This window comes from Leptonychotes weddellii, chromosome 16, assembly GCF_054177405.1.
Source record: "Leptonychotes weddellii isolate Sample4059 chromosome 16, ASM5417740v2, whole genome shotgun sequence".
Taxonomy (NCBI): domain Eukaryota; kingdom Metazoa; phylum Chordata; class Mammalia; order Carnivora; family Phocidae; genus Leptonychotes; species Leptonychotes weddellii.
Window position 1 is genome coordinate 25017951 of NC_138384.1, and position 26480 is coordinate 25044430.

General features: G+C 54.1%; 1 protein-coding gene across 4 annotated transcripts in view; it reads right to left on the reverse strand.

The window, feature by feature from the left end:
- Positions 1 to 3684: 3684 nt before the first annotated feature.
- SLC12A3 (solute carrier family 12 member 3) overlaps positions 3685 to 26480 on the reverse strand; it is a 37624-nt gene continuing 14828 nt past the window's right edge. For 2 of the 4 annotated variants that reach the window (XM_081806569.1, XM_081806568.1), the window contains exons 14-26: positions 26133 to 26288; positions 25133 to 25232; positions 24277 to 24388; positions 23734 to 23874; positions 22621 to 22727; positions 20642 to 20724; positions 19458 to 19518; positions 18707 to 18810; positions 17473 to 17584; positions 14845 to 14931; positions 11588 to 11723; positions 10041 to 10108; positions 3685 to 5760 (exon numbers count right to left, since the gene is read on the reverse strand). In XM_081806569.1, coding sequence (XP_081662695.1) covers positions 5619 to 5760; positions 10041 to 10108; positions 11588 to 11723; positions 14845 to 14931; positions 17473 to 17584; positions 18707 to 18810; positions 19458 to 19518; positions 20642 to 20724; positions 22621 to 22727; positions 23734 to 23874; positions 24277 to 24388; positions 25133 to 25232; positions 26133 to 26288 — 1409 coding nt within the window. In that variant the 3' untranslated portion in view covers positions 3685 to 5618. Of the gene's footprint in view, positions 5761 to 10040; positions 10109 to 11587; positions 11724 to 14844; positions 14932 to 17472; positions 17585 to 18706; positions 18811 to 19428; positions 19519 to 20641; positions 20725 to 22620; positions 22728 to 23733; positions 23875 to 24276; positions 24389 to 25132; positions 25233 to 26132; positions 26289 to 26480 lie in introns of all 4 variants that reach the window. The other 2 variants (XM_081806567.1, XM_081806566.1) reach the window with 1 other exon arrangement.

Below are 26480 nucleotides of genomic sequence, written 5' to 3' on the forward strand. Positions count from 1 at the left end.
GCCATGGGACTGATCTGGCTAATGGGCTTCAAGCAGAAGTAACCCGTCACTTCTGGGCGGAAGGTTTTGGAAGGCAGTGCACGACATTCCAGCTGTCTTTTCCCTTCCTCAATGAGTTGGAAGCTACTGGCTGAGGTGATGTCCTCACTAGATGGGAATAGTTTTGATCACTGGGTGGTGATCTGGAGAAGAGGGGCCCCGAAGAGTTGCCTAACCAGCACAGAGATATTTGTAAAAGAGAAATCAGACTCTGCCATGTGAGCCACTAACATTTAGAGGATAATTTGTTACTGCAGCATAACCTAGCATTATACGGGCTGATACACACCCTAAGATAATAATAATTAGAACACCTTCCCTGGAATCTACTTCTCCTTCGCGTTTCCAACTCATTTTTTCCCACCTTATTTTCCTTATGTTTCTCTCCATTGCTGGGGAGAGACCTCACGTGTAAGATCTATATGCACGTCTGCTGCTTTCCTTTTCTCTCTACAAATTATTCCTCAATCCCTGGTCCCTGACTCACCACTTTACCAAATTATTCTCTGCAAAGCTCCAGTGATGTTCAGGACCCAAATTCAACAGCATTCTTAGCAGCTTCAGCCCCTCTGCAGACACCTGCCCTGAGGGTCCCCTCTGCTTCTTCGACCCTTTCTCTGGTGTCTTCTGAGCTTGGTTACCCGGGTTTTCCTCCTGCCCCATCAATGCTGGTTCTTAGGCTGCTTTGCTGGCTGCCCCTCCTTCTTCCTGCCCCCTAAATATAGCCCATCCCAAGGTCTAGCCTGCAACCCTCTCCACTCTCTGTACTTTCTCTCTTGGTGATCTCACTCAAACTTTGTCTTCAATGGGCACCTGGGTGGCTCAGTTGGTTAAGCGACTGCCTTCGGCTCAGGTCATGATCCTGGAGTCCCGGGATCGAGTCCCACATCGGGCTCCCTGCTCAGCGGGGGGTCTGCTTCCCCCCCCCGCCGCCCTCTTCCCTCTTCCCTCTCGTGCTCTCTGTCTCTCATTCTCTCTCTCTCAAATAAATAAATAAAATCTTTAAAGAAAAAAAAAAACTTTGTCTTCAATATTCTTGTTCATGAGTATGACTCCCAAATTTATTTATGGTCTCTGTTCTCAAAGAGCACCCAGCTAACAGTGGACACCCTGAGCTCTCTGAGCTCTAGGACCACAATTCTGCCCACTGGGATGTGTTCACCCATCAAGTATCCAAAACCAAACCCACTTACTCTCTCTCCTTCCAGCAGAAAGCCCGTTACCTTGCCCTCCATAGTACATGGTTTCCCCATCTTACAGCTGCCCAGGCTCAACTTTTGGGGCCCTATTTCTACACACACATACATCCGGGAAATTCCTAGTTCTGGAAGGTACCATTTATACATCCTTTCTTCCATCTCCTCCCTCTTTTCCGTGCCCTCGGCCACTCCTAGAGTGTTGGGCCTTGCTGACTTGCCTTTGCAGTCTGCACATACTCCTCCCTGGGTGCCCTGCCTTTTCTCTTTCAGCCTCTTCCATCTCTTGACCAGCTAAGCTTCCTAAAGCTCAGATCTGCCCCTTCACCTTCAGTGGCTCCCTAGTGCCTCTGAGTCAGTTATGAGCTCCTCAGCCTCAGAGTGGGGGCCTTCTACATTATGACTTTCCTGATCTTATTTTTCCACATCCACAGCCCTCATACTCCAGGAAAACTGGCTTATTTCTTGTTCTCCAAACAAGGGCTCTCTTTATTCGGGTCGTTGCTCGAACTACTCCTGCTCCCTGGGAGGACCCAACCCCAGCCCTCCTTTCTGTCTGTAGAATCCTACCAATCATTCACACCTATTCTAAATGCCATTTTCTCTAGAGAGACTAGCCTAATTCCCTTGATCTCCCGTGTTTGCTCCCTCTTTCACAACCTTAGAGCCTTTTATCTGTAACTCTCTTATAAGCTGGGACAAAAAACACTGTTCTCTCTTGACACTGTCCTTCATCTGTATGACATTCTGCTGTCTGTCCCCTCAGCCAGGTGGTTCTTCACAAGGCTCTACCCACATGGCATTTTTAGAAACTGAATTTGTTTTGGTTCCATTTTAGGAAGCGGCACTTATATGATGCTTGTGCTTTCAATCATAAGATTGACCCTCACTTCAAACGGAGAATTACCAATGCAGCAGTGGCTGGGCCTTCCTGGGTCCCGCTTCTGTGAACACTTTTGAATTTAGCAGCATTTTTTGTGACTTCCTGAGCTAAACATAGCTACAAGCGAAACCTGGCTGCTTTGCATGTGCTTGGGGGCCTTCCAGCCAGGTGGTTCTTCTAGAACATTCCAGCTAGCTTCATCCCTGTAAAACTCACCTCTCCCTCACCACACAAGAGAGGCCAGGCAGGTGTGTAAAAGGGAATCCAGTCCAAATGGGGACTCTCCATGTACTCATGAGGCCCACAGCTTTCTGCCTGGGGGGTAGAACTCAGCAAGCCCATTGGGTGAAAAATGGGCCATACAGTGCCTACTTCAGAGCCACCACAAGTCTGGGCAGGAACCGAAGGAGGATGTGAAATGTGGAAGCTGAGACGCTGAGGAGAAAATTGAGAGCTGACTGGACAGTGGCTCCCAGGGGACAGGGGTGAGGTGCCCCTGCTGAGGGGTGGCCAGCATGGCTGCTGGCTGCCGCTGGGCCCCATTCCATGCACAATGCAAGGGAAGACTATATGGGAAACATTTCCCACTGCTGAAACTCATGAAGGTGGAGGATCTTATCACCCAGAGGCAGAGAGAGAGAGAGAGAGATACACTGGGAACTGAAATCTGTTATCATTCTGCTGCTCTATGGGCCGAACAATGAATTGGAGGGCTTTCAAGAGGCCCCCACCCCAGCCCATCCCAAGGCAGGGCAGTAGGAAGTAATGGCTGAGGGTGGGGCGTGGCTGAAGAATGTGTTCTCCAACCTACCCCCAGCAACCCATGACTTTGATCCACCATGTGTGGGCCAAACCACAGTCATCAGCAGGCCAGCTGGCTGGGGACACTTGTTCTGGTCCAGCTCTCTCCTGTCACAGACGGAGGCCCAGAGGGGTTAAGAGGTATCTGAGGTTGCACAGCCAGTTTTGGGGGGAGATGGAGACTCAAGTCCAAGCCTCTTGGTAGCCAGGCCGTGACTCTTTCCATTTAACCCCTCCACCTCTCGGGTTGAGGCAAGATTGAGAATACTTGGAGGCTTTTATCAAGACAGAAGAAAATGAGTTCCCTGTGCGTCTGCAAACACAGGCAAGAGAAGCAAAGGGAATATAAGTGGCTCCTGTAGATGTTCACATGGAAATCTGCCAATATGACCTAAAGGACCAGTGCAAGTTCAGGGAAAAGTTCAATCCAGGGTTGAGAAAACAATACAGTTAATTTTTTCAAAACACTCAGCAGAGTTGAGAAACAGTGTGTTCCAAAACAAATAAAATCTGTTGACTGAGTAACATATTTTTTATTCATTTCATTGTTTTTGACCTTACTGTTAACTCAAGGCTTTTTAAAACAAAAAACAAAGCTGTTATTGTTCAAAATGCAGTTTCTAAGAGAGTAAAAATTAGTCTTTTTGTTTGTTGGTTTGTTTTAATGCCCTAAGCCAGAGACTTCTCTAACCTTGGATCAGGGTCTCCCCAGTCTATTTGTGAACTATTTTTTCAGGGAATAGTTTTCTCTGTGGCTCTAGAAAGGTAAGCAATCCCTGAGCGAGGCTTCGCCTATCTGGAGGTGGGGGTTGGTCCCAGGTCTGTGGAATGGCTCAGAGGCAGGACCCCCCCTCCCGTCCGTCAGGAGCAAAGAAGCCATCCCTGGTAAGCTCGGCCAGGCACCTGGTCACTCTCAGCAAGTAAGCCCTGATACCATGAAACAACTGTGGGGCCTGTAACAGCCTGGGAGCCCAGAGCCTTTGGTCTCTGCAGCAAGAGTACCTGCGAGACCCTGAAGTCCTTTGGGTCCTGACGCTAAGAAAGAGATTTCTGCCTTCATGATGAAGTGGACACTTCAGTGGGCTTGGAGGGAGCCTACCAGATCCAAAGATGCCTCGTTCCTTCGTCCACCCTGAAGAAAGTGGCTATTGCAGGAAGGCCTGGCCAGTCGTAGCCCCCCAACAACCCACTTGTAAGCTGCTGGGGTGCGTCTAGAGCTGAAATGCCTTTCCAGGGAGCCTCGCCCACCGACACTGGACTTCTCTTAATGTACATTCTGCTCTTGTGTCCTAGCTTGGTTGGTGCAAACACTCTGGGGGTATCAAAACACCCTTACCTGAGCCACGCTCATCTTCCCCAGGTTCCTTCTCATCTGTGACCCCCATCTTACACCCACCCCCCACTGCAGCCCTCTCTGCCTCCATCTCTTGCTGCTTCCTCCTCCCCTGTTCTCTTTCCCTGACTTAGGAGGAGTGTGGACCTTTCTGATCCTTTGCCAATCTGGCCATCTTTATGCCTCTTCTCTGCTTCTCCATTCCTGACCCACCAAACCTGAATCCCTAACCAAACCTCCACCCTCCATCCTCAACCAAACCTGAAGGTCAACACCCTTCCATGAGACACCCTGAATCTTGCCCCTCCCTCCTTTGAAGCTCTTTCTCGACTGATGCCCACCATCAGTACCCCTCCTCATGTGTTCTGTTCATTCCCTTTCCTTCTCTGGGGGATATGCTGGGGAAATGGCAGTGATGCCCAACACGGCCTTTCTGCAAATCCCGGGTCACCACCCATTCGTGGATTGCAACCCACATTAAAAAGAGAAAAAGAAATACAATAGAATATATTGGAGTGCATCACCCATGGTAAGAGTAAGTATTGTTTCATTTATAGTTTCAGTGTGTGTTTGTTTCAAGTCTCAACATAAAAGATATTTCTTACTGTGGGTTGCAGCCTAAACTGGTTTAAAAGTCCCTTATCTACCAAAGAACCAACCCTAAGGCTGAAGACACATTATTGAAAGTGAAGAGAGTGAGAAGCAGTTAAAGAAATTTGCATCATGGAGGCTCAAAGGACCCTTCTAAGGGCTGCAGGAGGACGCCCATCCTCCTGACTGGTGGCCTAGAAACTGCCACATTCACACTCAGCACTCTGACTCAAATTTGCATATAAATCAAAGACTGGGGTCGCCTGGGCGGCTCAGTGGGTTAAGCATCTGCCTTCAGCTCAGGTCATAATCCCGGGGTCCTGGGATCGAGCCCATCATCATCATCATCATCATCATCATCATCAGGCTCCCCGCTCAGCGGGAAGTCTGCCTCTCCCTCTCCCTCTGCCCTTCCCCCTGCTCCTGTGCTCTCTCTCTCTTTCTCTCTCAAATAAATAAATAACATCTTTAAAAAAAAAAATCAAAGACTGAAATCTTAATTCATTGTAATCGAGATCAAAAGAAAACTTAAAAGGAAAATGGATTCACCAGAGAAGTTTCCACACAACTCCATCTGCTACTTCTCTGGCCCATAAAAGCAAAGCCCAGAGGACTGTCCCAGGGGAGTGGGGACCAGCCAAAGTTTGGAAATCTACCAGCTTCTTCAGTCGGATCATCAGATGCTTAAAGTACAACAGGACATGAGAGTCTGTCCCACGGACAGGCGGATGTCCCGGGCGCCCTCAGCTGTGGGCAGGCATGGCCCAGCCTGGAGTTACTGGCAGTAAAAGGTGAGCACGTTCTCCTGGTTCCCTCGGATCAGGATGACCGGAGGTCGGAGGTCCTGGGACAGCGTCTCCAACCAGGCCATGTACAGCGAGCTCGGGCACTTCCCCTTCCTCCCTATAGGCAAGGTACTGCAAGCAGGAAGAAGCAGCAGATAAACACTTAGCAGGAGCCCTTCCCCACACAGCCCAGCCTGTGATTCGCTTTCTGATCAGAAACTCTGTTTACTGACTCCTTTAGCGCTCCTTCTTCCTAGCTACCCTAAGAACGACCTCCCACTCTTCTTAAAAGCTTGACTCCAAGTGTACCTTCAGCCACAAAGCTGGTGTAAACAGAGCCACGGCCTGTAACACTCACATGATCTGGTCTCCACCAACATCCACAACCTCACCTCCTTCTACCCTCGGCCTCGCTTACAACCCTACAGCCATAATGGCTTTCTTCCATTCCTGAAAAAAAATGGCAAGCTGCTCCTGCCCCAGGGCCTTTGCATGTGAAGCTCTCCCCACCCAAAAGGCAGCGCCTCCCACCTTCCACCTGGTTGGCTCCTTCAGATCACCCAGGCCTTGGTTCACCTGCACCTCCTTCTAGGATCACCCCCTTCCAGAACAAGCTTGCTGTCTCTCTTTATCATAGCACCCTGTTTCATTGTCCTCACAGCGCTTCCCACTCTCCAAACCCTCTCTTCATTTGTTTGTTTTTTGTCTGTCTCCCCCAGTCGACTTTATGTTCAGGCTACGTCTGTCTCGCTCATTATCCTTTCCCTGCGTCTAGAATGCAGTCTGATACAGTGGGGGGGTCTCTCCCCCTCGGGCTGCTCCAATCACGACGATGTGATCTGCTCACACGTTTCAGCTGAGTGTCCCTGTCCTGCCTTCTACCATGTATGCGAGGCCCTGGGACCAGTACTCCACCCTTGCCCTGAGGGCCCCTTGTCCACACGGCAAAGTCATGCAGATAATGAGGTGCCCTGGGGCCATCATTGAGCCATATCATCACGGCTGTTTCAGGAGGTGACTTTCTCACCATCTTGGGATTCCAAAAATGCTTCAGGATGACCGCAGCTGACCTGCTCTTGACTCCAGGAGAAGGTGGTACGTCCCAGGCCCGGCGGGCGGGACGTGAAGTTGGGGCTGCCCTTTGCAGTCTGTTTTCCTACAGGACATCCCCGGCCACTGTTGCATCTGAACTTGAACACAACCCTGGGGGACGGGGCAGGCCCTGCAGCGCTGGCCTTCTTCCCGGCCGAGGCCACCGGGCAGAAAGGAAGGCGCTGAGCGACTCTGGCCGCAGGGCCGGGGCTCTGGGCGCAGGGCAGCTTGGGAGCAGCGTTGCCCCTCCTTGGCCATGTGGCTCACATGGCTTTGGCAGGTGGCTCGCTGCCTTGAGCCTCTGTTTTCTCTTCCCTGAGGTGAGGACACACACACCTCCCTCAGAGGCTGTTAGTGAGCTCCAAAGAGGTCAGAGCCTACAAAGGGCGCCCGCAGTGCCTGGCACCTGGCAAGCACCTCCTCGTGCAAAAAGCTATTGTCACACTTACTGCGATTTAGCAGCAGCAAGTGACAAGCTGGTGAGCAGCTTGTGGGATTCTCCCACCCCAGATGCTTCTGCTCACAGCGACCCTCACTGAGAAGGCTGACAGGGGGCCCTGGACACCTGTCCCTTGCTTAAAATTCTATCCTCGAAGCCTCCCTTGGGACCACCTCCACCCTCCTTTAGAAAGCAAGGGCGCCTGGGTGGGGCACCTGGGTGGCGCAGTCGGTTGAGCATCTCACTCTTGGTTTTGGCTCAGGTCATGATCTCAGGGTCATGGGATCAAGCCCCGCGTCGGGCTCCACGCTCAGCATGGAGTTTGCTTCTCCCTCTCCTGCTCCTCCCCCTGCTCTCTCTCTTTCTAAAATAAATAAAAATATTTTTAAAAAAAGAAAAGAAAAGAAAAGCAAGTTCCCTGGGACGGGGAAAAGCCGCAGGAACAGGGGTATTTCATGAAGCTCGCGTTGCCTTAGTTAGAACATGTTTGTGTCTGGTGACTCTCAAGGAGAAAGGGAAATGGAAAGATCAAAACGAAACTTTCCTGATTTCACAGTGGGGCTGAAGTTTTGGTTATGTCATCGACAAAGCTCTCCGGGAACTCCTACGTCATTCTCTGGCACTGAGTTCAGAAATTTCAAAGGCTGCGAGGGGGCTGGTGGCTGCATTCTTGAGGGGACACCTGTCACTCCTGCCCTGGCCTTTCAAGCTTCAGCGTCATGTCCCCTTCCCCAGCAGAGCCTGTCCACCTGTCCACCCACCCACCCGTCCGAGGGACAGGCTCCCTTTGCACTCTGCCCCTGCACTAGCCAACGACCCCCAACTCCTGCTCCCAGGATACGTGCACTGGCAGCCACGGATCTTCAGAAATAAAGCCGCTCGAGAACAGAGGAACTTTTTGTTCAGATTTGCATCTCTTGGCCACAAAGAAAGGCAGGCTTGGCTCTAACCTGGATCCAAGGCTTCAAAACCGAATCCTCACTTCACAGCTGTGGGATCCCCGGGCAAGTTGCCTGACTCCTCTGAGACTCAGTTTCCCTCTTTCCAACGTGTGTGTATTGTGGGGGAGACGGGGGTAAAACAGAACCACTGCACAGAGTTTTGAAAATTACTAAGACCCCATGCCTCCAGTGTGGCTCAATCAATAAAATGCGATGTTGATTATTATTATTTCAATTATTATTTGCTTTTGAGGAGGGTGTCTTTATAGGAAAAGAGAGGGGTCGAGTCCCAAAAGGGAGACCGGGAAATAGGTTGCTTGTCTAGGCAAAGGTTGTTGGGCCGGTTTATTATCTTATAAGGCTGGTTTATCAGCTGCGAGGGTGAAGCTGAACTCAAACATAGGCCATTAATCAGATAAACTGCTGTTGGGTAGACAGCACACAACCAAGTTCTGCCCCAAACCTGCTCTAGAAAATGGTCTGAGTATGCTCTTCAAAATGCTGGAAAGTGTAATTTTATCTTTCCTCCTGAGGCAGGGGAGGATTTTTTTCTTCCTCAGAAATTACTTCTTCCTCACCTTCCACCTCCTGGTTGGGGTGAAGGACAACCTTGGAAATAATTAGGTTTAACCCTTCTCTATTATCAGGGAGACTGAGATGCAGAGAAGTAGGATTACTTGCCCAAGGCCGCACGGTGAGCGGAGACAAAGCACACACCTGCTTCTCTGAACGGGGCTGGCCCTCATGAAGAGGTGGCTTGGCACCCGGGGCACCAACCCAAGGAAACGTCTGGGGAGTCGTCCCGGGATGAAGCCACTGTCTTGCACTCTGACCCGGTCCACAACCCAGGCCAACCTTGCCCTAGGTTGCTGGGTGTTGGCCAGAGGCTTGCAGAGAAACGCAGCCCTTTCTCTTACCACAGTTGCCGCATCAAGGAAACACAAAGCACTTCTTTGTACCAAAAAAATGCTCTCCCTAAGAGCCCCGGGGAGCAGAGCTGGCTTCCTGGGCGTGCAAGCTGTGCAGTCACATGCTCCCCCCGCAACACTTAGAAGGGTCCCATGCTGGGTTCCATCCTCCGCTGCTGCCTTCTTGCCATTCTTGATAATTTTTGAAGAAGGGGCCCCACTTTTTCATTTGGCACTGGGGCCCCTCAGTGGTGTGCTTGATCCTGGTTTCAGGGCACGAGAAAACAGGTTCTGCCGGCTTCTGGGCCATCCTCAGGAGTTCCCAGGTGGCTAGCCCTCAGGAAAGCCAGGCCAGTGACAGGCCTTGCCAAGTGCGCCCGTTCCCTCCGAGCTAAGCTTCCTCTGGGAGAGGGGAGTCAGCGGGCCGGGCTGCCCGTGTTCTCCCTCCGGGCCTCTGGGACCCTCTCTGCCACCGCCACCTGCGCCCTCACCTTCCACCTCCTCGGCTTCGGCCCCTGCCCATGAGAAGGGGCTCAGAGCGGGCCACAGGCGGCCGCAGCCGAGGGCCCGTGAGGCACAGAGCCCGGCGCAGCGAGCTTCTGTTCCTGCTGCTGCCCAGGCTTGGCACCCACCGCAGCCGGGGGTGGCCCATGGCCAAAGAGGCCTGGGCGATTCCCAAACAACCAGGAAACGCTTTTCTTCTGGAATGAGCGGGGTCGTCTTTGCCAAGGTGAGTTTGGCAGGGAAAGGTGGCGACCAAGGGCAAACGGTGGGGAGGGGAGCCGGCGAGGCCAGAGACGGGTGAGGTCCTAGACCTCTGCCAACTGGTGCTCAGGTGAGGGGAGCCGAGCGGGGGCAGGCCCAGCCATGTGCCAAAAAGCCACCTGGGCGGCATTCCCTGGAGCTTTGGGCCCTTCTGCCTCACAGGGGAGGGCTCGGGCCCTCAGCCGGCGCGCACCTCCTGAGCCCCTTCCCAGAGCGGACATCCTGGGCCTCGGGGACAGCCTTCCCCTCCCAGTGGCGGCTACTTACATGACCACCAGAGCGGCGTCCCGGGAGGAATCCTGCAGAATCTCATTCAGCCTCACCTGCCGGAGGGACTGGAGCAAGGAGAAGCCGCGGGGTCACTGCCCACATCCTCAAGAGTTGTCCCCGACAAGCCCAGACCAGATGCACGAATTCTTCCCCCTCAAGTATTACAGACTCTCCTTCCTCCGAGACGGAAGGGGACACTCGGGGTAACAGAGTGCCAAGTCCACCTCCTTGGGAAACCCTCCTTGGCTTTTCTTTGCCAGACCTTATTTCCATGACTGGGGGTGGGGGGTGGGGCTAGCTGGGAGAGAGAGCACATTCCGCGGTGTGGGGTGAGCTGGGTCCACATCTCAGCCCTGAGAACTCACAGCAGAGAGGACCCGAGCAAAGCACGTGGCCTCCCCGAGCTTCACTGTCTTCACTGTAAAATGGGTACGATAATCCCATTATCGTATGGGGGGATGTGGGCAGCACTGAGGGAGATAACCCACGCAAAAACACGCGGATGTCGAGGGCTCGGCACTTGGAAGGCACTTGATAAGGTAGACTCAGAGCAAAGGTGGAATGTACCACCTCCCCCTCCATAACAGGCCAGGCCAGACCCTTCTTTGGACACTACACTTTATCCAGCATTTTCCAAGGAGCTGTGAGCCCTCTGGGGCAGGGTCTCAGGGCTGACAGATCAGAATTCCCTAAAGCTTATGTAAGATTGGGTTGTGGGGGAGACTCCCTCCCACCCCAAGGCCTGTCTCCAGATTGTTCAGACATGATGGACACTCAGAGTCTGATTGTGGGAGGACACCCCATTTGAGAGAATGGAAAACGTCAGGGAAGTGAGTTCACTGAGATCACAGACTCCAGACCCTACACAGGTGACATTGTGGGGAGAATAATTCTTCGTCGTGGGAACTGTCCTGTGAGTTGTAGGATGTTTAATAGCGTTCCAGGCTTCTACTCACTAAGTGACAGTAGCAATCCCACTCACCAGTGGCAAACGGACCCATTGTCAAATGTCCTCTGAGGGCAAAGTGGGGGTGGGGGACCACTGACCTGGAGCACAGGGAGCAGAACTGCTCACCCCATCTTAAAGTGGCCATGGCGGCCACTACCCTCCTTTAGGCCTTGAAGAATCTAGAAGATGCTATCTGGGCAGGGGTGGCCATGATTTTAGGCTACATGTAGGGGGGCGCCCACAGGCTAAGGGGAACCATCAAGCAGCTTTGTTGGCCCACAGTGCAAGTTCTACCTTGACCTTCGCCAACTGTGCCGTGAAGCCCTTCCACCAGGGATAGAGGGGAAGAGGGGGAGCCTCCACCAGTCCATCGCCACAGCGGGGTGTGACTCATGCCAAGAACGGCTCTGAGTTCCACAGCTCATTTACCCAGCATCTGTGGCTTGAGGATACCTCAGAGGCCGGGGCATGGTGGAGGGGGATGGTCAAGGGGAGGGGGTTAAGGAAGCTCAGGACAGATGCGGCACGTGGCCCTGACCCAGAGGAGCGCCTTGACCCGCACCCCACCCCAGCCAGGCCCTTCTCTCTTGGGTACCTTGACTCTGTTCTTGTTAATCTCCTCATCTGAGATCTTCCAGGGGCAGTCCCGCCTCATCTCTGTGACAGTGGCCTCGTCCTTGAAGCCGTCATTCAGGCGGAAGGGCGCAATCATGTCCTCAAACCGCTTGGTGCTTGGGGCAGAGAGAGCAGGTGAGACAGCCCAGTTTCCAGGAGAACCAGGTCCCCCAAGGGAGACGGAGATGGGCGCCACAGGGACATGCTTTTCAGGTTGAACGCATTCTGCCGCTGTGGTTTACATCAAAGCGGCTTCCATGTAGAAATCAGCACTGACCCGTTGGGTCTGGCATTCCACTGAACTTCTGTAAGTTGTCCACAACGCCTGGCCTGGGACCCACCTCCACCCACTCGACCATTCCCTGGGTGGTTCCTGAGCACTAACTATCCTGCGCCAGGCTCTGCGCTACACACCTGAACAAAAACCCCTACAATGTCCTCTATCTACGGAGCTCACCATCTGCTGGGCAATAAACAGGCAAATCTAGATCACGAGCTTTATGAAGAAAGCACAGACCGAGTACCAGGACTGGAAATATTTGGGGCAAGGAAGGCCTCCCTGAAGCTGAAGGATGGCTGTCCTTCTGAAGCCAGCTCTTCACAGGCCAGGGGGTGCTGGAGCACACAGAGCTGAAGGTGCAAAGGCCCTGAGGCAGAAGCGTGTTCGGTCTCTTTGAGGAGCAGCAAAGGAGCCAGTATGGCTAGAGCAAGGCGAGGGCAGAGGAAAGCGGGGTGAGGTGAGGACACACGAGTGTGAGAGCCTAGACCGCGCAGGCCTTCGCTATTTGCCCTGAGTGAGATGGGGAGCTGCTGGAGGCTGTTCTGTATGACTTGACTTACAGGATTAAAAATAGAAATTCAGACTGGTCAGCCCTCAGATGAAGCCCCCTGCAGCCATATGGATGGAGGAGCTCACACTGGGGACAGAGTCAAGAGAAAAAGGTCCAGGGCCGAATCCCAAAGATGCTGGCAAGTGTCGCTCAGAAAAAGGAGGACTAACCAGCAACCGGAACCAAAAGAAGGGTCGCTGAGGTAGGAGGAATCCTGTGGAGGCTGAAGCCTCCGAAGCCAAAGGAAGAACTGTCTCAAGAGGGAAACTGTGTGGGATGCAGCGGAGAGGCAGAGGAAGATGAGCCCAGAAAGGGGTTCTGTGGGTGAGGCGGAGGCCAGTGATGACACTGGCGAGGGGGATCTCCGTGAGGAAGTGGCTGCAAAGAGTGTCGATCTCTTTGGAGAAGTTTGGCTGAGCGAGGGAGGAGAGAGCAGGCCCGGAAGTGAAGGCAGAGAAGGGCCAAGGCTGGGGTTTTAAAGATTTTTTTTTTTTTTAATTTCTTTATTTGAGACAGAGAGAATGAGAGACAGAGAGCATGAGGGGGAGGAGGGTCAGAGGGAGAAGCAGACTCCCTGCCGAGCAGGGAGCCTGATGCGGGACTCGATCTCGGGACTCCAGGATCATGACCTGAGCCGAAGGCAGTCGCTTAACCAACTGAGCCACCCAGGCGCCCCAAGGCTGGGGTTTTAAAGATCAGGGCTGCCGCATGGGGTCTGTGGGCCTGCTCTCAAGCTCCTCCCACGGGGAAGGATGCCCAGATGTCTTAAGTCGTTGCTCCTCCACCAACAGAAACAGCCCAGCTGCATTCTCTCGTGCTTTCTGGCGCATGTCTGCCACGCTCCTCCCGTGGCTCTGGATTCCTCCCGCCTGCACTGGGGTCGGCGTAATCCCCGGCGGCCTGCGGCTCTGATTTACTCCTCTCTGCCCTGGCACATGGTAGGAGCCGATGTGTCTGTCACCGCGGACCAGGTCCTGCCCTCTCCAGGCAATGGGGAATATAAGGGAGAGGTAAGAGGTCAGGACGGACCTGACTTTACTGAGGAGAGGGAGGGCTGGGAAAACTCATGTACATGGATTTACAGAAAGCAAGCCCGATTATAAATGTCTTAGTTTCAGACTAGGGAATTGAATCATTGAGCAGGTGAGTCATCATCCCTTCGGACCGCCATTGAGCGTAGCTACAAGTTCACACGGGGATTTGCTTAAAGTCCGTGAGCCTGCTGGTGCATGGGGGCAGGAGGAGAGTTATGGCCCAGACCCGTCAACGTTTTCCCCACTCCCAGCACCAGTGTGTTCATGGAAATAACATCAGGGGCTGTGGCTGCCATGCTTCTGCCTCAGGGCCTTTGCACCTTCGGTTCTGTTTGCTCCAGTATCCCTCAGCCCCGTGGAAGGGACGTGCCTCTGTCATGGCCCCTATCCTCCAGCCATGTGTTTCTGGGTATGTGACTCTGCAAGCCCTGGTCATGGCCAACTGGAGCAAAGGTAGCCAAGAAAGAGGCTTTGCGGTGACCTCTACCTGGGCCCTGCGGGCAGGGCTGAGCTGGGCCAGTTGCAGTTCCTTTTTCAAGAACTTCAGTTGGGCAAGGCTTAGAGAAGGAAGCAAGTCTGTAGTGGAGCCGAGACCTCACGAAAAGGTCAAGGTCTAGAGCTCGGAAGCCATGAGGAGGCAGAAGCCATCGATCCAGCATTTACTGAACACTGACTCGGGGCTGGATACTGTGTTAAGCACTTTATACAGACTGTCCTTAAGACAGTGGTTCTCCAAATGAAGTGCCGGGACCAGCCCCTGAGAGCTTGTTAGGAATGCAGGTTCTCAGGCGCTACCCCAGACCTACTGACGCAGAATCTTGGGGCGGGGTGGGGCGGGAGGAGCGGGGCTCAGCAAGCTGTGTTTTCATAAGCCCTCCGTGTGATTCTGACACAGGCCGAAGTTTGAGAACCACTGCTTTATGACAACCCTTCAGGGTGCTGGAGAAACTTTAGAAATTTTTGAGTAGCAAGCAGTGTGAAGTGTGAAGCCAGAGACCGCCGTCCCCCCATCCCTCCCTCCAGGTCCGTGGGGTGGGTGGGGGTGGGGTCCCTTGAGGATGAAACACCTGCCTTCCCTCGAGTGGCAGAACAGCCGAGACTTGCACCAGCTTTAAAACACTTGCACAAACGTGAACATTCCCTGTCCTCCAGCCCAGGTGTGTTTCTGGCAAAGACCAGAGCTCTGATATGCAAAGAAAGAAACCCTGACAGGGAAGATAAAGGGCTGCAAAATCCTCACCTTCCTCCTTCCTCCCCTGAGCCCTGTCCAGGTGGCTGACGGCGCCTCTGCCCGAGGCGCACCAGACACAGGGGTGTGCGGGGCACACAGCGGGCCCTTCTGCCTGGGAAGTAAGTCAACACAGAGAACTTACTGCTCAGCCCGCGGCTTCTGGTTGATGTCAGGAAGGACATGAACTTCGTGGAATCCCAGTCGGAACTTGCTCAACAGGGAAATGATCCTGGAAGATGGAGATTTTTTAAATGCGTATTCTTCCATTCAGTGAATTTGTACTGAGTGTCTACAGAGGACGCAGCAGTGAATACAACAGATCACACCCTGGCCTCAGGGAGTTTACGTTCTCACCTGGGCAGGGGCGGACAAGAGATGAATATTGATAAAGTAGGTCAGAGGATGAAAAGCGATAAGGAAAAGTGATTGAGCAGTATTTCCCCAAGTACCCGGTGGCCATCTCTGGACTAGCACACCTTACATTTTAATGTCTATACATCTTCCAGGGACCTTGGTACAATACAGAGTCTGATTCATCTGGTCTGGGGTGGGGCCTGGGATTCTGCATTCTGACAAGCTCCCAGGTGATGCGATGCCACTGATCCACAGAGAACACTTTGAGGAGCAAGGGTCTAAGGGATGGAAGGTAAACCACAGGAAATTGCAGGGTGGGCTGCAGAAACAGAGATGACACCCATGAACGAAGTATAGAACCGATAGGAGCGAGCCATGTGGCACTGACTTTGCATGTAACGGGAGGAGACGCCGTCTGTGGTTGGTGGCAGTCAGGGAAGGCTTCACAGAGGAGGTGGCAATCTAGCTGGATAGTGCATGGTGTGCAAGATTATGACAGGCCAAAGGGGGTGAGGTGGGGGTGTCCACAGTGGAATCAGCCAAGGAGACTTCTAAATAATGCACCTGCCTTGGCTCTAGCCAAGTACATGGGGATACCCCAGAACAAGTTGGCAGGGTTTGAGTGCATGGGGGTGGGAAGTCCAAATGAGTGAGGGCATGGGGGTGCAGGAGGTGGGGCGGGAGCAGTGAGTGGCTGGCTGGGTGGGGGGCAGGGGCCAGGGATAAGCCTTAAGGACCAGGCCACGGCCCAGCCATCAAGCCGCTGCCGGTCCCCGAACTTGGGAGGGAAATTAGGAAAGCAGAGCTGTGAGCAGATGTGCTGGTATGCAGCATGGGGGTGGCAGGCCTGGGCAGGGCCCCGGCCAGAGGCAGCACCAGCCTGGCCTCGGGGTCACAAGGAGGCCAGAGGGCTTGGCCTGGCTGAAGGACAGTTGGGAGGCAGAGGACATTCCACAACCTTCACGTGCCGGACAACCCGTGAGCCCATGGTGCCATGGCCTTGAGCTCCACTAAACCTGCTGAGCCCGGGGCTTGCATTCGGGGCTGCAACAGAAAGCTGAGCCGGCGAAGCGGCCTCCCTGACTTCTTTATCTTCTGGAGATCACAGCGAGGCCAGACGCTGATTTCCTCGGCACTGCTGAGAAGGGCCTTCTGGGGCAGAGGTTCTCAGCAGGGGTGAGGACCAGGAGATGGGATTGCTGGTCGCCTTTAACTCACACGGGGGGTGACTGAGAAGGGGTCATGGGGACACAGTCCCCAGGGTCCTGACCTTGGGGCATCAGGGTGGGACTGTTGCCAAGAGCACCAGAGGCCGGGCATCGCACGACCTTGAGCAAGCCACCCGTTGTTTCTACCCAGCCACCCCCTCTAGTGGTCTTCCATCCCACAACCTTCCACCTCACAAGGCCATTGCCCAACTCTAGGCACACCTGTCTACCTGCCTTGACCATTTACTTCCTTTACAGCTTAAATCAACTCACATTCTTCCTTAGCCACATCTTGAAATTTCCTACGGCAATTTTCAACAGAAAACCAGCCTCTCTTGCCAGAAAGCGGCGATCAATAAAACCCAAGTAAATAAACAAACGTGACTAAATTCTGGCTGGTTGAACTAAATTCTGCTGTTGCCCGCCAAGCTCCTCGGCCAGGCCTGTCCTCTCTGGCGGAGACAGACTAGCATGGGTTCCCGAGCAGAGAGCCCTTCTCCTGCGGAATGAGCCACACGGTTGGAAGAGAATCAAAAGTCACTTCTCGGGGCGCCTGGGTGGCTCAGTCGTTAAGCGTCTGCCTTCAGCTCAGGTCATGATCCCAGGATCCTGGGATCGAGCCCAGCATCGGGCTCCCTGCTCAGCGGGAGGCCTGCTTCTCCCTCTCCCACTCCACCTGCTTGTGTTCCCTCTCTTGCTGTGTCTCTCTCTGTCAAATAAATAAAATCTTTGAAAAAAAAAAGTCACTTTTCACCAAGAAATCCAGTGGGATTTGCTGCCCCAACTCCTGGCCACTAATGTCACCTCTTGTCTCACCAGGGACAGCATCCTAAGCTTGGGGGTGGTTGCCCTGAAGGATCCTCAGCCCCACCTCATTTCTCAGCAGGAAGGGCCTTCTCCGTCCTTCACTTCACACAGGTTTCTCCTTGAGCAGATTTGTGGCTTTAAAATGTAACACTCCTCCCCGCCATGGCTGGAACTAGGGTGTCTGCGTCTTATTAAAGGGGGCATGGGACAGCAAAACAACTTCCAAAATGGACAGAAACCTGCTCCTGCCCAGAGCTCCCTCCCCACTGCTGTGACCTGGAGAGAGCTGAGGCCACCTGGGGGGGGGGGGGCGCAGGTGGGGGAGAGCAAGAGGGGGCAACCTGGGCAGAGCTGGGATGGCGCTGGTCTTGCGCGACCCCCCACCAGCGCTCCCCACTTACGCCTTTCTCTCCTGGTCCATCCTGTTGATCTGGCCCCCCACGAACACGCGGATCCTGCATTTGCTCCATCTCTTCTTGCGGCCGAGAAGATAGGGGATGAGGAGGGTGAGGCCTGGCAAGGAGAGTCCCCGTAAATCAAGGGGGAGCTGCTCTCAGGATAGAGCACCCTCTGGGTTCCTGCCCCATCTGCCACTGGCACGCCTCTTCCTCTCTTTGGACCTCAGTTTACCCAACTATGTAATGAGGGTGCTAGACTAAACCAAGGTGGCGCACGGGGCTCTCTGGGCTAGGGTTCATGTGGCCTGCATGATGTTTTTAAATCCGTGAGCTGGCATTTAATAATTGGGGGATTTTCACGTGAAAATCTGGATTGCTGGCTGGGGCACCTGGGGGGCTCAGTCTGTTAAGGGTCTGCCTTTTGCTCAGGTCATGATCCCAGGGTCCTGGGATCGAGCCCCGCATCGGGCTCCCTGCTCAGTGGGGAGCCTGCTTCTCCCTCTCCCACTCCCCCTGCTTGTGTTCCGTCTCTCGCTGTGTCTCTCTCTGTCAAATAAATAAATAAAATCTTAAAAAAAAAAATCTGGATGGCTGGCATTTTTTTTTGAAGATTAAAGATTTGACCAGTAGGTGGGAACCCTCATCCCTCCTTGTCATCTCTCCACATGAGGCCAAAGACCAGCTGTCACTTACCACTGTGCAACCCTGGACCAATTGATCAGTTACTTCACGGCTCTGTGCCTCAGTTTCCTTCTTTGTAAAGGGGCCTCATAATAGTTCCTGCCTAGGGATTGCACGTAGTGTCAAGCGTGTAGTAAGTGTTCAGTCTACAGAGGATACGTGCTCCTGGAGCAGAAGCTTTTTCTGTCTAGTCTGGGCTCAATCAGGGGTGCAACAATAGAGCCGAGAGGCATGTGTCTTAAGAAAAGTGGGAGAGAGCGTATTTTTTGGGAAGTGAAGAACATTCCTACAGCTTCCCCCGTTTATGGCAGGGGCCTGTGACCCCCAAAGGCCCATCTTGTCTGAACGTTCCATCCCACGCTGACCTCAGCTCCTCCGACAAAGTCCCCCATTTTACAGCCAAGAAGAGGGGCCCAGCCAGGCTTCCCCAAGCCCAGAGGTCCCTAGTCCCCTTCGCTGGGCTCTGTGGTCCCTGCAGGGGCCTTGTCCAGAGCGGCCAGGAAGGGCAGAGGGAAGGCAGCCCCGGGGAGAGCTGGTGACCAGGGGGGGCACTGACCTCCGTCATCAAAGAGCCAGTAGATGTCGATGCTCTTCTTGCCCTGCTCAGACTGGAAGATGGTGCTGGCCTGCTCCTCCCGCACCAGGGCCTCAGGGTCCACTGTGGGAGCAGAGGGGCTGGTCACCTCGGAGCAGCACATCTTCAAATGCCTGACTCTGTCTGAAAACGGAGCCAGCTGCCCCGTGAGGTGGGCTCGCTGTCACCTGCGCTATGCACACGTGGGGCAGGAAGCACCCTGCTGAGGGTGTGCATGGTGGGCACTGGCCCAGAGCTCCACCGCTGGCTCTTCGGACAGTGAGACCCTGAAACCCGATTCTCAGCCAGGTAGACCAGGAGCCGGGGTCCCGGACGTGCAGTCCCGGCCGTGCCCCTCCCTTATTCCCCTGACTCCCAGGGCAGCAGTGGGAAGGGACTGAAGGAGAAGCCTACTCCTCTCCTCCCTGCCTGTCACCCCTGAGCCTGGCCAGGGGGCCCTGGGAGGGGTCTCACACATGGGCCCTGGAGCCAGCTGGGTGGGTACCCACAATGCCAGGTGGGTTCCCGAGGAGGACTGCAATGTCGAATACTGCCCAAGCCCATCTGCCCTGGTAACCTTGGGGTTATCCAACCCCAAGGGTCTCGGGCACCTCCTGCCCGTGACCAGGTTTGCTCATGGCCCACCACTTGCTGCCCCACAACGTTGAGAGCATCCTGAGCCTCTGAGTGGGGTGCGGACTGACGTGTGCCTGAGACAGACGGCCTGGCCCCGCTGGTGCTGGTTTCTTTGCCGTCCTCCGCTGGGTCAAACACCGGGTCAAACACCGGGTTAACTGCAAGAGAGGGGGCAGCTTTGTTCCCGGGCTCTCCCCAATCTGGGGGCACTTCTGGCTTCCTCCTCTCCCAGGCTACCCCTTACACTAGGAAGAAAGTCCTGACTCCTCACCTTCCCCTCATCTGGCCCCTGCCTCCCCCTGGACCCAGCCCTTGGCGCTCCAGTCCCCCGCCCCCCGCCCCCACCCCCGCCCCGGCTTCCTCCTGCCCCTGCATCAGGCCTCATCCAGGTGTCCCCTGAGCCAGGAGCCCTCGCAGCAACCCCCCTTCTCAGCAAATGTCCCCGTCATCAGAGGGGCCTTTCTGACCACGTGCCCTGTGTCCGTGTCACTGTCTGCCATGACTTATGGGTCCCCCGCCTGTCCTGTGGAACCCAGCTTCCCCGGGGCTGACTCGGTTTCGTTCCCTGCTGTACCCCCAGCACCGAGCACGGCGTCCGTCAGGAGCACAGTTGCTGGTCTGTGAATACTGGTTGCATCAATATTCCCGCAACAGCTGCTGTGCGTCAGGCCGCTGCCTGCCCAGGGTGACACAGGTCAGCACCAATGGCCACAGATGTGGCCGCCACACCTCTCAGCCCCCACCCCCCGGTACCGCCCCCTTTTGTTTTCTATACTATCTAGGATTTCGTTCAGTCCTCCCCACGTGACTAATGCAGAGTCTGCAGATTCCTGTGTGATAAAAGTAAAACACAGCCCTCTCGGTGCCCCACAGAGGGTCTTGGGGACCAAAATGTCCAGGTTCTGTGGTCTTTCTCTGTATTTCCATGTTCTGGTGTCTTTATGTGGGCGTTCTCCTTTCTCCCCTCTTTTCCTTCTCCCTCTCTATTAGATCCTCTTTATCCCATCTGGTTACAAAAACCCTGATAGTGGTTGGGGAGCTCTGAGGTCCAGTCTTGGTTCTGCCCCCAGCTGGAAGTGTGACCTTGAACTTGGCCAGTGTCTTCATTTGGAAACCTGAGGAGCTCTAAGAGGCCATCAACAGCTAATTTTTAAAGCTTTTATTCCTTACTAACGTCCCCCTCTCTTCCCTCCACCACTTAAAAAAAATCGGGTTCTAGAACTTTCTGGGATCCTGTTCTGATTTTTGACAGGGGCTCCAAGCAGGTGGGCGTGTACTCACTGTGTGCCTGCATCACCTCTGAGACGTTGAGCCCCTCACGCATCCTCATGACACACACACCATAGTTGAAATCAAAAGCATCACTGGAAAGAGGAGAGGTGGGGTCAGGCTCCTCTCCTTCCCAGCCCCCGGCCCCCAGGAGACCAGATGTCTACAGTGGGCCCTGCCTCCCCACCGTACCCTTCTTTCTCTCAGGGCCTCAGTCTCCCCACCTGTGTAACATGCAGGTGGGGAGACTCTAGCTCTATGGTCCGTGGCCCTAAGGATGCTGCAGACCCTGTACTCAGGGGGAAACCAAGTCAGGCCAGTCTTCAAGACAGGCCCTGTCCTCCTGATACATTTGGATAATCTGCACAAGCCTGCCAACAGAGGTGAGCATGGGAATTCTTAACCCTATTTTACAGAGGCAAAACTTGAGTTTCAGGGAGTAACTTGCCCATGATCCATGCTAAGGAAATGGCCAGCTGGCTTTAGAATCGAAGAGCTGAGACGGAACCCTGAGGGTTGGCACACACAGGAACGGCCTTGCCCAAGATGGCAGCAACAGCTTGTCTGAGGGAACGTCAAGAAGACTCCCACCCAGAAGTATGTTCTCTGCCCAGTTGACAGAGGGCCCCAGAGACCACCAGTAGGGCTTGATCTGATGGGCTCAGCATTGCCCCCGTGGGCTCCTTTAGTTACACATCCCTGGGACAGGCACTTCTCAGGGCCCAGCATTTTGAGGTCTTGGAGCACTGGAGCTGGGGGCATGCTGGAGAACAGGTATTCCACTACCTGTTGTCATTGTCAGAGGTAGCTGAGATGCCCGGCTCAGAGTCAAGTGGCTGGGTCACAGCAGACCAGGAAGCAGGTCCCAGGTCCCCAACACTCAGCTTCCTTCCTTCCTTTTTTCTTTCTTTCTTTCTTTCTTTCTTTCTTTCTTTCTTTCTTTCTTTCTTTCTTTCTTCCTTTCTTTCTTTCTCTTCCTTCCTTCTTCATTCTTTCTTTTTCTTTCTTTCTTTCTTTTCCTTCCTTCCTTCCTTCTTCCCTTTTTCTTTCTTTCTTTCTTTTCCTTCCTTCCTTCTTCCTTTTTTCTTTCTTTCTTTCTTTTTTTCTTTCTCTTCCTTCCTTCCTTCTTTCTTTCTTTCTATTTAATTAATTTTTAAAATACTTCTATTTTTATTTATTTATTTAGGTTGAGAGAGAAAGCATGCACAAGCAGAGTGGGAGGGGCAGAGGGAGAGAGAGAATCCCAAGCAGACTCCGCACTGAGCATGGAGCCTGATGTGGGGCTCGATCCCACAACCCTGAGATCACAACCTGAGCCGAAATCAAGAGTCGGATGCTCAACTGACAGAGCCTTCCAGGCCCCCCAGCCTTTGTTCTTTAAAGGCTACTACACAGTGCTTCTCTGTACCACGTCAACACAGAAAAGCAACTCAGGCAGGCATTTTCTGGAGGTTGCACGGGCGGAGCTGAAGGAGAAAGGGTTTGGACTTCGGCCTGAAGTCCCCAGGGAGTTTATCCTCGTGGCCGCATTCCCCACACTGCCGCCTCCTGGGAGGCCTGGTTTCGCTTCCCGCTCCGTGGCACCACCTCACAGCTCCAGAGCCGGCTCTCTGCAGATCTGCTAGAGTCCACAGGCGGGTACAAGGTTGTCACCTAAAAACCCACCTTTTCGGCTTCTCTGAGAAACCAGAAGCTCTGGCAACACTGGGTCCACATTTCTAGCTGGGCACAGCTGCTCACGGCAGCTTGCCACAGTCCCCTCTGCTCCCTATGGGTCTCCTTCTCTGTGTTCCCTGCATGTTCCTGGCCCATCTTGGCGCCCATGGCCCAGAGGTCAGAGCGGCGAGCCCTCAGTGGGTCTGTTTCTTCCTCAGCTTTGAACCAGCTTCTTATAATATCCACTGCATCCCCCCTGCTTCCCAAGGCCCAGGAAACTCCGAAGGCCCAAATCAACAGACCCCAGGCCCTGCCTCCCTCATGCCCTCACTCACTGCAGGATGCCAACGTAGCCTTCCACTGTGGCTGGGTGAGCAGACTGCCAGTTCTTCTTGAACCCAACCACCAGAATGTTGGGCTTCATTCTCCCGAGACCTGTGGCCTGCAAAGGGTGTGGGGCTGAGGTGAGAGGCTCTGTTCTGTGACTGGGGTGGGGCTCGCTCAGCCCCAGCTACCCTCTCCGCCACGTGGCGAGGGCTCAGGAATCACAATCCGCCAGTCAGGGTCCTGCCCGCCTACACACACCCAGGAGAGAGGGGAAGCTACAGCCAGAAGCTACCAGGACCGGACTGTCCCATTAGCTCTGGATTATCCCACTTCCTGCTTCTCTAGCAAATTATTTCTCATCCCAAGGGACTTGAATGTGGATGCCAAGCTGAGAGTATCCCCAGGCCATCTTACCCCTACATCGTTTATACTTTTTTTAGTGTTTAAAAATGTTAAAAATTTTTTTGAAGTGAAATTCCCATACACAAAATTAACCATTTTTAAAGCATATAATTCAGTAGAATTTAGTATAGTCACAATGTTATGCAACCATCACTTCTATCTACTTTCAAAATATTTTCATATCCCCCCCAAAGAAGACCCTGTATGTTCTTTTTTTTTAAAATGAGAAGTATTTAGAATTATTAGAAAGGACTCTGATATGCTGGCTCAGGATTAACAACTGTTATTGTATCTATGCATCCCATTTTACAAGCTGAGAAAACCCAGCAGGAAAATGAATTGCCCAGTGGAACATTCTAGAACTTGATCTGAGTGGTGGCTTCACACCCCTGGGTGTATCTGCATATGCAAATATGTATCAGACTATACACTTAATATTTTTCACTTTGCTGTCTGTAATTATATTAAAAAAAAGAAAAGAAAAAAGAAAAACAAGAATTGCTCAAGATCACACAGGCCCCATGGGCTCCCAGCTCAGTTTCCCATAGGCCCCTGGACACCGTGAGAAAGTGCCCTGAGTCAGCATATCTGGAGAGACAAGAGAGGCAGGCACTCCCGTTGCAGCAAAAGGAGTTTCAACTAGCCCCTCGGGACATCCCACCTTCCAGGTTGTCACACCAAGTATTAAGTCCTGTGGGGAAGCCCCGAACCCGTGGCACCTGCATGAGAATCTGAACACCACTGCGGAGGTCCTCAGCAATGACATCCGAGTAGAAGGCCTTGATCTTCCTCTTGTTCAACCACTTGGTGTGCCCATTGGTGATGAGCCGGAGCTCAGGCATCCTCTGTTTGCGAGGTCCCTGTGGGTGGTGGGGGCAGGTGACATCAGGAGCTGCCTTCACCCTCTGGCCCTAATGAGATTCAGCCCCTCTCCTCCCTGGAGGCTGCCCCAGGGGCTCAGCCACACCCTTTTTCCCCTATGGAGTTAGGGGAGGCCAAGAGGAGGAGGAGGGAGGGTGGAGGGCGGGGGAAGGAAGATGGAGGGAGCAGGCAAGAGGCGGGGCAGTGGGGAGAAGCCAGCGATGGGGACAGGGGAGGGGAGAGAACCAGGCCCACAGCAGGGTCTGGTGGGCTCTGCTTGCTCCATAGCCCCTCCACCCCCCACTCCTCCCCACACTCTCTGGCCGCCGTCCAAGGGTGGACTTCATGCCCAAGGGCTCCTCCAAGGACATGGCCCCACCCCACCTATAGGGGCCACTCACGATGAGCACGTGGCCACAGACCATCAGGCTGAGGTTCCGGGTGAAGGTGCCCACAAAGTCAACCAGGGCCGGGCGGAAGTTGGGGGGCCCTGTAAGCACTAGGCACTGGGGGCTGAGGAGGGGAAGGGAAAAGGGCATGAGCCATCTGGACAGAGCCCACGGGGATCTGGGTACAAAACGCAGGTGCCGGGGAGAATAAAGGCTGGGGGTGGGGAGGCACATCACTTACAAGATCCCTGTGCCATGTGGGGGGGCGGGACTCAGCCTCTGGATGAAGAGGCAACCAAGGGCCATGGTGAGGGGCCACTGCCAGACTCAGCTGGAGCCAGACAAAATCAGTCACTCACCAGCTGTGTGACCTCGGGCCAGTTACTTAATGTCTCTGTGCGTCCATGTTCTCATCAGCGGCTGGGATTAGTAATTTCATATGCCCCAGAGGGCTGTGGTAAGTTGGCATAAGGCACTTTTGAGCAGCAATGCAGCGCGAATACATATGGCTGATGTTAGCATTACCGTCTGGTGGGACGGAGTCCCAGACACATGACTCTCCTCGCTTAGGAGAGGTTCGTCACGGTCAGCCTCACAGATGACTGTGACAGGGACTACAACACCAGATCGTCCTTGGATAGCCCTTTGCATCTCGAAGAACATATTCTGCTGTAAAAACTCAGGTACAGAGAGGTCACTAGACTGGCTTGGTCCCCACTGAGCCATGTCAACCCAGGCCCCTCACCACAGAGCGGTGCTTCTCCACCTCTGTTCCCTCTCTGAGCCTGGGTGGTGCCCACCCCCGGTCTGTGGGGGCAGGTGACAGATGGTTTGGAGCCTCCCAGAGCAGGGACACGGCTGCGCTCACCGGTAATTCTTGATGTGGTCCTCTACCTCGTTGAGGCCCACCGAGTAGCTCAGGGCCAGGTTGTAGGAGCCGGCCTGTACCGAGGATCCCCAGTTCACCTCTGAGGGTGGGGGGTGAGCACAAGATTAGAAACCCCCGGGAGAAACCAGTCGTGCCGAGGGAGGGAATGTTGACCTTCTTTAGGAATCAGGCACCGTGGGAGCTGGGCTGCCTGGTGGGTGGACAGCCTGCAGATTTCTTCCTAATGTTTGCACACATCATACAGCTACATATTTAAAACTTACACTCCAAAGCATTAAACTCTAGGGACACCTGGGTGGCTCAGGTGGTTAAGCGTCTGCCATCGCTCAGGTCATGATCCCAGGGTCCTGGGATCGAGCCCCACATTGGGCTCCTTGCTCAGCGGGGAGCCTGCGTCTCCCTCTGCCTGGTGCTCCCCCTGCTTGTGCTCTCTCTCTCGTTGACAAATAAATAAAATCTTAAAAAAAAAACCCCAAAACCAAAGTATTAAACTCTACAAAATATTCACCTCTCTTGACCAACAGACAATGACCTAGAACACCAGGTTCAAATTTAGAATTCTAGGCTTTCCTGGAGTTCTGCATCTTGTCCCAAGATCACTGTCACCCCAGGATCCTTGCTTGCATGCTGTGTCCACCTGCCTTTTGGTCAGCCAGCCCCTCACCACCCCTCAGGCCTAGATGTGCACCCCAGCAGCCCAGCCACTTCAAGAGGATGGCCCTGGGCAGGCAATTCCAGGGTCCTGGGTGCCAGGGGTGGGAGGTCCAGAAGTAGAGGTGTGGGCTCTGAGTGGGCACGTCCCCATAGACTACTCACCCCACAGGGAGGGACGGGGCTGGAGGGTCAGAGCAGGGCCCTTGAGAGCACAGAGCTTGATGCAGGCCCTCTAGCTGAGCTGAAGGGCAAGATGGCTGGCTTGGTGCCCTCGGGGGGTGGGGGAAGGGGAGCCTGAGCCCCTGGGCAACCTGAGCCCGCACACCTGGCTTTTTGTAGATCACATAGAGCAGGAGGAAGAGGACGACGCCGATGGCAATGAGGGCCGCCCACCAGGTGAGAAGGAACATGATGACGACAGAGATGACCGCCCCAAACAGCGCCGCCCACTTGCTGTAGTACTGGAACGAGGGTCTCCACCCTGGGCGGAGGACGCAGGTCGGTGGGCATGTTCTGGAGCTTCCTCCTGGGCCAGGGCTGTGCCCTGAGGTCCCAGCCTGTGCCCACCTGCACCGCCCCCCCCCCCAACTCCGGCTCTCCTGGGGCTGGGCTGGAGGCTCTGGGGAGGACCACACGCCCGCCTTGGCTGGCATTTGGCCACATTGACAGGCTA